The sequence below is a fragment of the Melanotaenia boesemani genome, chromosome 17, assembly GCF_017639745.1.
Source record: "Melanotaenia boesemani isolate fMelBoe1 chromosome 17, fMelBoe1.pri, whole genome shotgun sequence".
Lineage (NCBI taxonomy): Eukaryota > Metazoa > Chordata > Actinopteri > Atheriniformes > Melanotaeniidae > Melanotaenia > Melanotaenia boesemani.
In genome coordinates this window covers 3,286,264-3,301,411 of record NC_055698.1, presented here as the reverse complement: position 1 = coordinate 3,301,411, position 15,148 = coordinate 3,286,264, and the positions used below count along the sequence as shown (strand labels likewise).

The 15,148-nt window shown below is 41.2% G+C and overlaps 1 protein-coding gene and 1 non-coding gene across 2 annotated transcripts; both read right to left on the bottom strand.

Annotated features, from left to right (window-relative positions):
• Positions 1 to 2,726: 2,726 nt before the first annotated feature.
• Positions 2,727 to 2,799, bottom strand: trnav-cac. Its single transcript has one exon. It is a non-coding gene; the product is annotated as a tRNA-Val (tRNA).
• A 1,225-nt stretch (positions 2,800 to 4,024) lies between these two features.
• Positions 4,025 to 15,148, bottom strand: sf3a3 (splicing factor 3a, subunit 3). The gene is made up of 17 exons (XM_041967292.1): positions 14,922 to 15,148; positions 14,764 to 14,811; positions 14,011 to 14,063; positions 13,769 to 13,874; positions 13,614 to 13,686; positions 9,771 to 9,862; positions 9,597 to 9,679; positions 9,380 to 9,518; positions 9,239 to 9,307; positions 9,088 to 9,155; positions 7,267 to 7,374; positions 7,102 to 7,171; positions 6,825 to 6,989; positions 4,697 to 4,807; positions 4,519 to 4,609; positions 4,378 to 4,433; positions 4,025 to 4,290 (listed from the first exon to the last, which is right to left on the bottom strand). Exons 1-17 carry the CDS (start codon positions 15,015 to 15,017, stop codon positions 4,213 to 4,215), a joined length of 1,506 nt encoding a protein of 501 aa, XP_041823226.1. The 5' UTR covers positions 15,018 to 15,148; the 3' UTR covers positions 4,025 to 4,212.

Here is a 15,148-nt window from a genome sequence, read left to right as displayed (position 1 = left end):
CTATCCTTTCAGTTCATTGGAGATTGGTATTCACTAAGTGGAAAAATACTAACAATTTTGCGGTCTACGAACATGTTCATGAATCTGATGAAAGGTTTTTGAAAAAAAAACAAACTTCTGAAGTTCATCTAAAGAATAAATTTAAGAAGATATTGACCAATTGAGTTAAGACACCAATTTCCTGTGAGGCCCCGCGTCATACCCAGGTGTCTGCACCGCCACCCTTTGTCTTAAAGGTGAAATGGCTTGACTGGTAAAACATTTATTACTGGGTAAGTCTTCCTCATTCTGCCTGACAGCTCATACACAGTGAAACGGTGAACGTTTGGGGGGTCTTTTGGTGACTGAGACCTGCAGGTCATCAATTACAGATTCTCAGGGTCATGTAAGTTGTACTTCATGTCTCAGTGCACGACTGCAGCAGGACTGTTTTGGTGGTCTTGTGTATTCTCAACCAATATATATATATATATATATATATATATATATATATTAAAGAGAAGGGGTCCTACGAGCACAAGCACTAAAATGGTCTGTTTAGTGGTTGGTTTGAGGAGGTCCCATTGAAAATTCAGAGTGAATCTTGTAGTTTAAAAGATTTTTATTAGTTGAAAGGGTAACATTTCATGTGTTAGGAAGCAACCATTGGCCAGCTTCAATGGATGAACAGCTTCAGACTTCATGTTTTATAAGAAATAACTGGAGTGAAACTTCTCTCAGGAGAGTAATACCATGCCTCGATGGCTGAGTCTCCATAAAGCTTGTGCACATCAAAATTACATGTTTGTGCCAGGCTGCTGGCAGCCCACTTTTAAATGTCAAGCCTTGGAGCAGAGCTCGTTACTCAGCTCCAGTTTGAGATTTGAAAGGCAACTGCAACTGCATTCCCCCTTACAGAAGCTTAGAAACAGAGTTCACATCACAAGGAGCCATTATAAAAAGATTAAATGCAGCATGAAATGGTACAGCTCCACTCAGCGTGGAATTTCTGGACGAATAAAAAGAGGTGAAATGACGTTTTAGTACTTTTACAGTCTGCCAGAACCTTGCTTGTTTAGCGGTAAGTATAGATCCAGATAACAATTAATTTTTTAGTGAGCCACAGGCAACTATCTTAAAACAAATTTCCTAAAGCTCGTGGCAGCATCACTTATTTGGCCTGAGGGTATATTTGGAAACTTCCTTGTCATTTGTTTGGACAAGAAGGGGGTCAAGATGTGGGTGTTGGAGTGAGACAGATGTCGGCTAAAGAATGATCCACATTCACAACCATCAGGACCACCACAAAATTTGCACTGACTGCAGACTCCATGTTACGTTCACCTGCATTATGAGCCAGGTGTTACCGTTAATTAGCAAATTTGCTGGAGGCAGCTACTGTCCGGTGAGGCGTTTGCATGGATGAAACAATGGTTGCTAGAGTTGGGCCGATACTGATACTAGCATCGGAAATGCTCACAAATCCTGCCAAAAGAAAGGGGTTCGGTATCAACAAGTGTTTCTGTCTAAACACCATCCAATACCATGGAAACAAAATCAAAAAATTTTTGTTTCCTGCCCAACACAACTACCCACAGACAGGAAGTTACGCAATCTTGCGTGACCGTTGTTCTGAGTTGGTAGGCGGAGAAGCAGCTGACTGTTGTCCTAACATGTAGCATCAGCGGTATGGTAGTAATTTTGCGTCATTACTCATTAGAAACTCCTGCTGTGTACTGTAAATGGGGCTGGGTTACTGCGAGTCAGCACCGGTATTCTGCGAGCTACGTAGCTCACAGGACGGGGGTTCAGAGGGGTGCCATGTCAGCAATGCCACATACTGTGAGTTAGTGAGTTAGGCTCTGTTCACACTGCAGACTGCAGCTCATTTCCGATTTATTTGCCCATATGTGATTCATATCGGAATTTTTAATGACTGAATGTCTGAGTGGTGCAAATCCAATTTTTAAATCTGACCCAGGCCACTTTCATACTAATTATAGGATTTATGTGTTTAAACATCAATGCTCAATAACATACCAGGTTATACTCTCCTTTTTACACTAACATCATCACCCACATCAAACATAAATAAAAACATAACTGGAAATAAACATCTGGCTTAAAATTGAGGTGAGGTAACAATATCTTGGGGATCCATCCACCAGGGCGACCCCTGGTGGATGGATGGAAGTTATTGTGTTGTGTGCAAGTGGTGTTTCTATTTTATTTTCCATATGTTTCAAGGACGCTTTAAGCTTCTGAAAGCTGCATTTTTGTATTTGTTTTAGCGCGCTCTAAATGTTATTCTAAAGATTCATACTTCAGCTGCACATAGTTGAATCTTCTGTACGGAACCATGTTAAATCATATTGTCCCTGTTTAATGAAACAAAAGGTGTAAATAATGAAGTATAAGTCAGTAAGAGAAAAGCAAACTGTGTCAAAGAACAAGTACAATATGCATTTGGTTAATTTAATGTTATAACAACAAAGTTTGTTTATATTATTAACATATTATTGTCACTACAGAGACCCCAGAATTACCTTTGGTCCATATTCTACAACTTTTTAACATGTTTTACTGACTCAGTTAAGGGTATTTAGCTTCATTTAAACATTGTATATGCTCGTGAGGTGATACCATATATGTCTGTGGTAAGTCTAAGCCGGAGAAACCTGAAAAAACGCAATAAAATAATAATAATAATAATAATAATAATAATAAAAAAAAATAAAAAAAAAAGTTGTTTCCGCCCGGTTTCGAACCGGGGACCTTTCGCGTGTGAGGCGAACGTGATAACCACTACACTACGGAAACTCAGGATACCATCTAAGTAGCCCGTTCGACAGATAAACAAACATACATCATTTTTCGTTGTGCTAGCAGGTATGTTCAGAAATGCGGACCAGTGTTTGTTCGGCTGTCCGCTCCTCTATTTTGGCTAATACCTCAGCTATTAGCTGCCTTTAGCTAGTTAGCTGGAAAATTAGCTTGGTGACGTGTAACAGAACATTAATAAACTTGCTAAGTGTGACGTATTTGGTCATTAGGTTAGCTTACTGAGGATTTTTTTGTGTTGTTTTTTAGGGGGCATTTTGCAGTTTTATTGCCAAAGTTTATACCGAAGAGTTTCTACAATAATAACGTTGCAATAACAACGACTAATGCACGAGCTCCATCTGGTGTTTACCAGCCACGTGGCAACATCTACCATTAAATATCCATACATAAATCCATTTTCCATACATACTTCATCGTCATTAGAACTCACGTGTATACTGTGAAAATGCTCCGACATCTCACATCTTCCCTTCACAAATCATTTGGGTAAACCTACGAAATAAAATGAGTAACATCCTGTCTCAGAGTGTTGAAGAAAAACTAGTTCATGGGTTTGTTGCACGACTGTAATCCCTGATTATTCTTGTGTCCCAGAAATGTTCTGAAGTCTTCATCTGATCCAAGATGCTGCAGCGATGGTTCTGATGAGAATGATCATCAGAGATCATATTTCTAGTTTTATCTTCTTTATCGGCTCCCTGTTAAATCTAGGATAGAATTTAAAATTCTTCTCACAAATAAAGCTTAGTGACCAAGATCCATAAGTTCTAAAAGATCTGAGTTTCAGATTTTCCCATCAGAGCTTCACTCTCAGACTGCAGGTTTACTGGTGGTTTCTAGAGCTTCCAAAAGCAGAACATTCAGGTTTCTGACCCTCTCTGTGGAACCACCTCCCAGTCTGGCTTCAAGTAGACCTCCTCTCCACCTTCAGATCATCTACAAACTTTTCTTCCTGATAAATCTTCTAGCAGGTCTGGCTTGGTGACCCTGATCCATCCTTTAGTCCTGCTGCTATAGGCCGAGGCTGCTGGGGACATCAATCATCCCATCAGGCTTGGAGCTGTTTGGGCTAAAACACCAAAACTCAAACCAGTGTACAGAGCTGGACTGTAAATCAGTGTTTGTTCTTATTTTCTACAGAGACTCCCAGAAGTTTCAATCATCACATTATGAGAACAGAAGATTTAAAGACCACGGTGACAAAGTACTGGTTTATTTAAATGATTTAAATGATCTTACATTACAAAGTTGTGAAAGGGGGACACCATCTGCAAAGCAACATTACTACTAACAAATAAAAACACAAGCAAATCTGTGATGAGCCAAATCAAATTTAAAGGAACCGCCGCAGAAGTTACATCATTTCATATTATCCGTCATGTTTTCCATCTACAACAATCCCTGTCGCTTCAGATCCTCGTAGGTCTTCTTGTTGACCACATTCCCACTCGAGTCCTCATACTCCTCCTGAAAAGCACGAGTCAAAGAATGAGCAGCTGCATGGTATTTAGAGAACATTATGTCATAAACCAGTCATTCTAGACGTTTCTTCACCTCCGTATCAGGCATCCACCGCTCCAACGCCTTCTGGGACTTCAGCTTTGCCCACACTGGAGTTAAACACAAACACACTCTTCAAACTCTCCAAAATACGTCAACAGGAACTTTAATTAAAAACCCGAAGACAGAACTTACAGGAGACAGCGTCCTCGATCTGTGTGACGTTAGCAAAATGAGCCGTGTTGGGGATTCCTAGACATCGCATACCGTGAGCGTGCCTCCACTCCTGCAAAAAACAAGACACAATACACTTCATTTTCAGATTTAATACTTCTAATGAGACAGCGAGTCCACCATGACAACAAACACGTACTGCAAAGTGTCTCTGGAAGGCTTTGGGTCCTCTGTAGGTGTAGTTTCCACAGATCTCACAGTTGTAGTTGATGTTCAGACCGTGGAGTTTATAGAGCCAGTATGGGATCGGCTGGAAGGGGAAAAAAAAACAAAGTTAGCAAAGTTCAAACAGGAAACTAAATGCACAGAAAGTTTGTATGATTAGAATAAAAGAAGTGTTGGGAGAGAAAGTGGACGACAGGGTCAGAATCTGGTGGAAACATCGTGAAAACATGGATCCACCCTGCCGTAGATCAACGCTTCAGGCTGCTGCTGGGGTAATGGTGTGGGGGATATTTTATTGGTCCACTTTGGGCTCCTTAGTACCAGCATGGTATGGTTTAACACTAGAACGGTCAAGACAGTCCTTTTGACCATTTTTCCCTAAAAGTAGGTGAATTTTCATTAAAACTAGTTTTAATATTTCGCACGTAGAGAACAGGAAATATGCTCATTTCTACCCATTTCAGCCACAAGTCATTTTGACCACAGAAGATTTTGTGATGTTTTATTTTTAGTTTCCCCACGTTCTAGATCAGTTAATGTGGAAGTATTCTGTAAAAGGTGGTATGCACAGATGGGTCCATGCTGGATTTTACATCATACTGGACCTTTTAGGAATAAATGTCTACATTGTCTTCACTGAAACCCAAACAGTTCAAAGGTGTTTCTGCAGCAGCTGCACAGGAGCGTCTAGCAGAGTTTATGAAGGGCAACAGCCAGCAAGGCTGGAAGAACAACGTGGCCTGCAGGACGGAGGCGGAAGCAGCTACGAAGAAGCTGGGGAAAACCTCCGACACCAGCAGCAGATGTAGCAAGGCCGTGTGCGGGTGCTGCAGCAGGAGCAGAGGCGTGATGCGCCTGAGGATGGATCAGTAGGTGCTTTGGCCTCATAGTAAATAGCGGGGAGAGCATCTTCTGATGCTACTTCCAGCAGGATAATGCACCATGTCACAAAACTCAGATCATCTCCACCTGCTTTCTAGAACATGACGATGAGTTCACTGGACTCCAACGGCCTCCACAGCCACCAGGGCCCTCATTTATAAAACTGTACTTAGGAAAGCTCAGTATAAGTGGTAGGCCTGCAACAATTATTTCTATCGACAATAGTCAACAATAAAAATAGTCGACTAATTTACCTGTTGACTATTGTCGGCCAAAAAAAAAAAACATAGAGTGAGACATCGTCTTCTTTTCCTATCGCTGCTAAGAGGGAAAAATATGGTGACAGACCAGGGAGCAAAACGGCGGCAGAGGACGTCTAAAGCCTGAAATAACTTCGCGTTAAACTTACAAAATAAATTAAATACATGTGAGATTTGTAAAGACGACCTTGTGCACCACGGAAGTTTGCTGCAATGCTCGAACATTTAAAGAGGAGGAACGTCGGACTTACTTAACAACCTCAAGCAAGATTTCAAAGCTGGAAGTGAAATAAGATCCATTTAATAATTATGAGATACAAAATCCGATTGGTTGACTAGTCGTTTTAATAGTCGGTGACTAATTGACTACCAGAATAGTCATTAGTTGCAGCCCTAATAAGTCGCGTGCAGAGCAAACGCAGGAACAGTTGCGCACAAAATCTTCCTGATTCATAAAAAAGAGGTTAAGAGGTGGCTTGATGGGGGAAAAGAGTAAAGAAGCAGAATTTTACAGATAGTGAGGCTGAGCTCCTCAGAGACAAAGTGGAAAACGTAAAAAGGTTTGATGTGGTGGAGACAGTATGGGCATCGCGGCTGAAAGGCAGAGGTGTGGCAGCAGGTGGTGGTCGCTGTCTACGGCATGCCATCAGAGGGCCATCAGAGGGCCGGACTTTAAAGTGGAGGCAAAAAAGCACAATTGTGCTTTCTAGCAACTGTGTGATGCTCAATAGAGAAACATCTCTGAGGAATGTTTCCAACACCTCGTCCGATCTATCACAACAAGAATTAAAAAGGAGGTCCGACCCGGTTCTAGAAGGTGGTCCTGATAACAGGCGGTGAGTGTGCACGTCTGTAGTTTCAAGCTAAACTGCTGTAGTTAAATTTAGGGGAAATATTTCCAGGTAGGGAATTAGAGCAACAGATGAATTAAAAATCCAACTGCACTACATTTATTCTGACCTTTCCATCCCAGCCCAGCGGCAGGTTTTTAGGGTTGTAGATGATCTCGTTGTCTTCATCTTCGCTCTCGCTCTCACTCAGCTGCTCTTCCTCCTCCTCCTCGCGCTCCTCTCCCGTCCTAGCCTGCTTCCTCTGCACATTCTCATGAGTCAGCTGCCTCTGTTCCTGCAACATCCCACAAAACTCACATTAAAAACCATCATGTAATCCATCACATCGGAGTCTGCTCCAACCGCAACACGCCAACCTCCAACAGCAGCGCCGAGGACTAACTCACCCCCAGGATCTCCACATACTCATAGACTTGAGCTTCCAGGAAGGCAATTTCCTTGTTCCGCTCCGTGTCTCTGGAGGAGTGATGGATGGAAACGTTATGAATTATGAAATGAGCGCCATCACAGAGAGCTACGATCATTACAGTAAAACCTTTTTTGCCACTTACTTTTTCGGGCCTTTGGCTTTGGGATTCTTGGCAAACAGAGACGGATCCAGTGATTCCAGGGATTTGCCTTTAGTGCTGAAGAGTCTCTGAGCTCTCTCCTCCAGAGTCCTATCCACACACACATAGATTCAGACTTTTAACACAATAAAACTCGGCTGATAAACCAGCCATGAACATCCAGTTTGATTGTTTTTTTAAATGCACAGCGGTCTCTCTCATCAGCAGTTTCATCGACAGTGACTGATTATTGAAGACAAAATACTGGAGCTCATGTTTCAGATGATAACTAAAGCACATACTTCCATCAGGATGGTGGAAGGTATTGGAAGTTTAAAGAAATTAGATGAGTCGAAGTTTACAGTCCCATCGAGAAAAACCACCAGCAGGGTGTTGAATGATTGTCTCTCTCCTAGGCCTGTCGCGATAAGCAATAAGTCAATTAATTGAACGATAAGAAAATAAGCGCACGATAAGTTTGCCGGCCGCGATAATTTTTATTAGTCCCCCCTTTACCATAAACTGTGTATGACAATAGGTTTCACTATGGAGTATTTTGACTCAACGCTCTGGTTTGTTGCAGAGTGATCTCTCTGGTGTCATACTTGACAGCAGCATGTTGCAGCACGAGCCGGTAAGCCGCATTTGTTTTGCAGGGCTGCCAACACGCAATGGCCGTGAGACTTGCGTATTTAAGTGGCTTCTCACGCTCTTGCGCTAAACCTCCGATTCTCATGCTGAAATATGTAAATAAGTCGAATGGAGAAATAATAGATGCAAGCACCTCCTCTTTTATCATTTCGCTGCTCCCCACATGTAAGCAGAACACACACATTCTAGCTTACGACGTCAGTACAAAGCCCCCACTTCCTGGTCTACCGTAATAACCCCTGTAATCCGCAGGCACATTACGCAAATAGAGTCAGCCTATATACTAGCGTATTTGACAAAATACACATTAAGAGCAATGCCGGCTAATCGAGAGGTTTGGGAGGATTCCCAGTGGGCCGCATTACTTTTGGGCCGGCGTCCCGGCGTATGTGAAAAGGCGCTTTTATTTATTTAGTTTATTGATCTTTGAAAATGTGTACTTGCATTATTATGGCATATGTCATTATATTAGTTGAGAATGGTCTCAAAATGACACATTAGCGCTTTGCGCAATATTATCGTTTATCCCGATAATTTCTGAGAAAATTTATCGTACAGCTAAATTTGTTATCGTGACAGGCCTACTCTCTCCCAGATTCATGGACTGAGTTTATAACAGAGTTGTATGTCATCTCATACTTGGCTGGGAAATCCACAGAGCTGGCCTGGAGACCGAAGTCATGACATACAAGCTGATAAAAACATTGTGAATGTTCTTTTAACAGCTACTGAACATTGGACTAAATGAAAAGCGGCAGCATGTGTACATGACAGTGGCATGTTTCATGTTTAATGACGTGTTTGATGCTCGTATCTATTAAACACAGACACCTGTGTCGGCTCTTCAAATCACAGAAAAGGAGGAGGAGCTCAGACTGAGGCTTAGATACACTCTGAGGCTGCTGAAGCCTCTACAGCCTGCAGTGAGAGCCAGATGTTTACAGAGTGCGATAACCCACGTGGAAATCAATAGATAAGGTGGGTGTGCTGACATTTACTAAAAGAATTATTTTGGCTTCCACCAACACTGAACTCAGCTCAGTTGGGCTCACATGTTGGCCTACATCCAACACACAGCACAGAAAGACTTGAACCTGCATCGAGCGTCGCCTTCTGAGAACTCTTTGTAGTTTTAGATATGTGCTTTAAAACGGAGAAGTTCTGCATCCTCACCCTCCACATTTCAGTCCTAACGCCATGAGAGCCGACTTCAGTCTGTCCAACCCCAAAGACGCCAACTCCTGTACAACACACAGATGAAGACCCATTTAAAAACACATTCATGTCAGTATTAAAGCATTTAAATATAAGATTTCTGATTTACCTCCCAAGAGGAAAAAGCTGAAAGGTCCAGATGAGCTCCAGCATGTGTCAAAGCACTACTCGTCTCTTTCTGCAAAAAGCAAAACAAGGTGAGAACATCACCAAACCTCATCCCACACGCTGGTCCCAGCAGGGAACTTACTGGCCAGCCTTGAAAGGTCCCGTTATCCCACTTCTTCTCAAAGTCTACCAGGACTTTGCCATAGAGGTCGTTCTGGTCCAGCAGAGGCTTGACCCGGTCTGTGTAGTCCTGCAGGTACTCCAGCAGCATCTCCAAGTACCTGCACAACCGGCAACACGCAAACGTTATTCTGAGGTTTTACATCAGCGCAGACGGAGCGTTACTCAGACGGACGTACTTCCTGTATTCAGCGTTCTTCCGGTCCTTGGGGATGTCAAAGAGCAGGTCGAATGAAGACAGGTAAGTGATGTACTCCAGTTTCTATAGCGACAGAGAGAAAGGGGGTAGAAAAATAAACATGGCTTCATCTCCTGCATGAGAGAGAATTAAGCAGGTCTTAAAGGATCGCAACCTCCACTCCCTTCAAGTTGATGTACTTCAGGTAGCAGTCGTGGAGATCCAGGTAGCGGCCGTATCCTTCCTCATCGGTGAAATCCACCATGTCTGAGGAAGACGGAAGATTTTAGTCATTTATCTGAAAACGTGCCGTCTGAACGGTGAAATAACATCAGATCTCGGGAAAATATACCACGAAGAATTTCTACGGAAAAGTACTGCGGAGGATGAACAAAAACACAAGAAATACAAAAATAATGAAAAATTGTGAAAAGGATCATTACAGGAAACTGTTAGAGGACAACAGAAACAACACTAAAAATACACGGACCCTACTCAATAATATTATGAAAAAGAAAAGTGGAAAAATAAACTATTCCAACAATTTCCTGGATAAAAACAATACAGCAAGTAATGAGTTAAATAAGGCTGCTAGCAAATTTAATCATTCTTGTAAGTGCTGGTCCTAATTTGGCTCGGGATACTGCAATCACCAGCGATAGACTCTAGAGAGTAAAAATACCAGTTTTAAAGAAACCAAATTCATAAAGGAAGGGATGAAGAGAGATTACTGACACCGTCAGGAAAGATAAAAGTAAAAAATCCGTTGGCTGTGATGGATTTCAAATGTTCTTGGTTAAAGACATAATTAAATACACTGCCAAACCTTTCACACACATCTGTAATCAGTCCCTGATAACGTGAATTTCCCCAGAAAATGAAATTAGCTAGTTATACCCATTTATAAAACAGGAGACAAACAGATACTCTCAAATGATTTTATTACAAAACACAACATACTGTGCGATCGGCAATATGGATTTAGAACCAAACGCACAACTACACATGGACTCTACAGAGAAGACAGCCTCAGCTAGAGAAAGGAAAGAACACGCAGCAGGGGTATTTTTGGATTTAAAAACACTGTAGGCGTGTGGGTAATATTACCGTGATGGTGGTATAAATCAACTGTGCTACTTTTTATTTGTGCCCCAATTCATTTCATATATCAGATGTCAACCAACCAAATCAAACAAACAAAAATGGCGTCAACAAATTGTGCTGCTGAAATTTCTGTTTGTACTGACTAAGGTTTAACTGGGATTTATCTCATGGCTCAGATGTGTGTGGACTTTCTCTGGGACAGAGACATAATTTGAGAGAATGATGACATAAGAACAGCTGCTAATTTCTCCACACAAACAAAGAGTCACATGAAAGCAGAGACTCTGCTGGTTCCAGAGACGTCCGTCTCACCACGGTGGGACAGAAACTCTGGAGCTATTTAGCTATTTGTGGTGAAAAGTTTGATTCTAGCTCTAAAAACACTGCCAACGTGTTCTCCTATGACTGTCTTTGTTTTAGATGAACCATGAAGGTCCTGCTGGTTTCCATGGAGATGAAGAGGTTTTATAGTGAAGGATTCACTCTTCCGATCATAGACTATGTTGGGCTTCACTTCTTTCTGGACCCTCATGATGGATCTAAAGTGAATGTGGGGCTATATCTGGATCCTCCTGACTCTGTCATAGTTACTTAGCAGCAGACTTCGCCCTCCCTCCACACCAGAACGGTGTCTGACAGATTTTCAGAGAAGTGACCCTTCACTCACGCCTGGGATTTAGCTGTGTGTATAACAGCAGTGAGAAATGCTGCTCTCTACGAGATGCAGAAGTCAACTTAACCCACAAACCCTCGTTAAGAGACAACCTTCATCAGGGGAATTATTCCTGCAGTGGATCCTGTATGATAAGGATCCAGATGGAAAGAGATGACGGATGCATTGTGTCGCATATTTCTGTGTTTTGTAAAAGAAAAGAAAGAAAAAAAAACTATTAAAATCGGAAATCGGATTTGATTATAAAAAATCTGAGATTTTATTTTAGGCCATATCGCCCAGCCCTACCAGAACCTGCTCATAATTCCTCTCACCACATTCATGACCCCAAAATGATCAGACCTGTGTCTCCAACATCTGCACAGCAGCAGCGATTTAAACCAGAGACGTCACCTTGCTTGGTGTTTGGCCGTTTCACTCTCGACAGATATCTGAACCTGATCTCTTCGTAGATGTGTGCATGAGTGTATGATGACTAGTAGATGTTACAGCCGTGAACCTGGCAAACCTCAATACTGAGAAGTTATATAAAACAAAGGAAAACAATATGTAATTGAAATAGGTTGTTATTTACATCTTTCATTCTTTAGCTTCCCGTGACAGCGAAATGAGTCTGACTGATGAGAGACTGATAAATGTTTGTGTTGCTGGAGCGTCCAGTGACAATACTTTGGGGTAAATATGAGATGAACCAGAAACCGCTGGTTTCCTCCTCATATGAACGACGGCGCTAGCAACAGAAAAGCCGATCAGCTGATCACCGACAGCCAATCACAGAACAGCAGGAGAGGGAGGAGGAAGAGGAGGAGAAGCCATATTCATACAGAACTCCAGAAAAAGTTTTTTTTTGTTGTTCTTTTAATGAAGGGGTGTGGGTGGTGAACCCTCTCACCAGGAAAATGGTGGGGGATGAGAGAGCGTTAACTCCATTTAAAAAATTAACACAATTAAATTAGTTACTGCTGTTAACGTGTTATTTTTGACAGCCTTGATATTTATTTATATAATTCATGTTTTATTAACACATGAAAATTGGCACAGAACATTTTTAATTGTTGAGTAAATAAACTCAGATCAGTTCATTTCTAATAAACACAATCTTGAAGTTGGACTTGCAGCAAATGCTTTCGACAAAGGACGGGGGCTGTTTATCCAGGACAATAAATTCTAAAACATTGTCCCTTTTTTCAGTGGCTTTCTGGCCTTCACCTGGAAATTCCTCACGTTCTTTAAAAGCATTTTTCAGCGTTTCTTATTGCTGTGGTTAGTTTAGCCTTTCCTTTAAGGCAACAAACTCCTCGTGCTCTTTCACGTAATTTCAACCAAAATGCTTTATAGAGTCACTTGTGGTAAATTCTATCCTCTCCAACCACTCTGCTTATTCTCCTCTGACATCAACAAGACATCCTGGTCCAGACAACTGCTGCTCGCTGGATATTTTCTCTTCTTCAGACCATTTTCTGGAAACCCTGGAGATGGTTGTGTGTAGGGCTGCAACGATTCGTCAACGTTGTCAACAATAGTCGACAATAAATATAGTCAACAATGAATTTCGCCGTCGACTACTGTCGACAAAAAAATAAATAAATAAAAAAAACAGAGTGAGACATCGTCTTCTTCCTTTATCTCTGCTGAGAGTTGCACATGCGCAATAAAGTCTGTCAGGGGAAAAATATGGCGGCAGACCAGGGAGTAAAACGGCGGCAGAGAGCGTCAAAAGTCTGGGATAACTTCAAGTTAAACTTATAAAATTAATTAAATACATGTGAGATTTGTAAAGCGGACCTTGTGTACCACGGACGTACGTCTGCAATGCTCGAACATTTAAAGAGGAGGAACGTCGGACTTACATAACAACCTCATGCAAGATTTCAAAGCTGAAAGTGAAATAAGATCCATATATAATAATCATGAGATACAAAATCTGCTTGGTCGACTAGTCATTTTAATAGTCGGTGACTAATCGACCATCAGAATAGTCATTAGTTGCAGCCCCAGTTGTGTGTGAAAATCAACCATATCATGTTCAAAGTTACTTAAATTCTCTTTCCTCCTTGTTCTGATGCTCAGTTTGAACTTCGGCACGTCATCTTCATCACGTCTACATGACTAGATGTGTTGAGTTGCTGCCATGTGATTGGCTAGTTAGATTTTCGTGTTAACTGTTGAACATGTGGCGCTAATAAAGTGACTGCTGAGTTTCTATTCTGAAACAAGGTGTTAAGAAAGATTAAGACTTACTCTGAGCCTCTTCACTGGGGTTGTCTCTGGCTTTCATCAACTCTTCAAACTCTGCAGACATTGGAATGGAAATCTACAGGAAACAAGACAAAGTTTTCACTGGGAATCTGTTTCCAACTCAGTCTGAAGGGACCGTTGTCTGGAAAGTTCCATACCTCATTCGGATGCTTTCTGTGAAACTCCTTTATCTGTTTCAGTCTGTTGTAGAACTCAGCAAACTCATTTGGCCCTGAAATGGCAGCAAGTTCGTCTCTCCTCATGCTGGTCCGAGAAGACACAGTCAAAACAAATTGAAGTTGTAAGAGCAATTTTTAGGGAAATAAAAAAGGTGAAAAAATGATTAAGCAATAAACAGTTTTTCTACATCTGTGAAACTGATAGTGAAAAAAAAACATACCCGTCTTTGTCTTCATAGGAGTCTCTGAGGTTTGCGCTCACATCCATATACCTCTGTCAGAAGAAACAAAGATGAAACTTTCTTTCTGTTTGACTTGTGATGCAGAGCTGAAATTAAAGGATGTTTACGATTCTGTTTCAAGTTCAAATGTCTTCACGGTAATGAAACTGTCTAGTCCTGCTGCAAAACTATTCAGACTTAATAGAAAAAAAATATTTGTTCTTTATTTTATTAGCCTATAAGTTTGTGGCTTTTTACCACAATGAATTTGTTTTGGTCGTCTCTTTTGTTACTGCTAATAAAATGAGTGTTACTACTAAGATGACGACACTAATACAATATAATCTGTTTTATGACCTGTAACCAAAGATAAAGTGGTGAAACAGAGCAGTTTAGAGAATTACGGGACATAAATGAATCTCAGCATCAAATGTAATTTAAAGGATAAAATTATGAAAGTTGTTTCTTTTTGCTTTTCCTTTGGTCTGTTACGACCCTCAAGATGTGTAATGAGAGCAAATATTTAGCCTTTGACATGACAGGGTCATTCATGGACAGCGGTGTGAGCTTCCCACAAAAGCAAACATGTTTCTTAAGCAGCTGTGAAGACCTGTCTCCAATCTCCAACATTTAATAAAGTAGATGACCACTCGTGCTCCTAGAGAGGTTGGATATCTAGTATTTTATTGAAGGAAATAATGGCATTAGCTAATCGGCATTAGCCTTTCAGGATACATCCAACTTCATACTTACATCCAACATGGCTCTTATTCGATGGTCAGAATTAATTTGTTCCCGAAGCTGAAACAAAAGTGTAAAAATAAGCAAATTAATTAACAAAATAATTTTTAGTGAAATGTTTCTAACGCTGTAAGTTGATGCTAATGCTAAGCTATAGCGACACAGCTTACCGTGGACTTTTTGTGTAACATTTCTTTAGTTTTCGCGTCCATTAGCCTCTCTTTCTCTTCGTGGTAACGACGCTGTTGTTCTAGAATAGTCTCCATTGTTTATAAATGTGACAAACGTTTGTTGAAATCTGGACTGGGGTTTAAATCTGAATACAACCAAAGCGAGCGCAATCCCCCGCCGTCGCTTTTACGTTTGTTTTCAATGGCGCATGTACAGGAGTTGGCGT

Bases quoted from the DNA above. Each gene is read 5' to 3' on its own strand.
- sf3a3 (XM_041967292.1), bottom strand. From the start codon at position 15,017: ATGGAGACTATTCTAGAACAACAGCGTCGTTACCACGAAGAGAAAGAG. The intron at 7,172-7,266 runs GTAAGTGGCAAA...TCACTCCTCCAG, and splicing joins AAAGCCAAAGGCCCGAAAAA to AGACACGGAGCGGAACAAGG. The intron at 4,434-4,518 runs GTAAGTTCTGTC...GTTTAACTCCAG, and splicing joins GATCGAGGACGCTGTCTCCT to TGTGGGCAAAGCTGAAGTCC.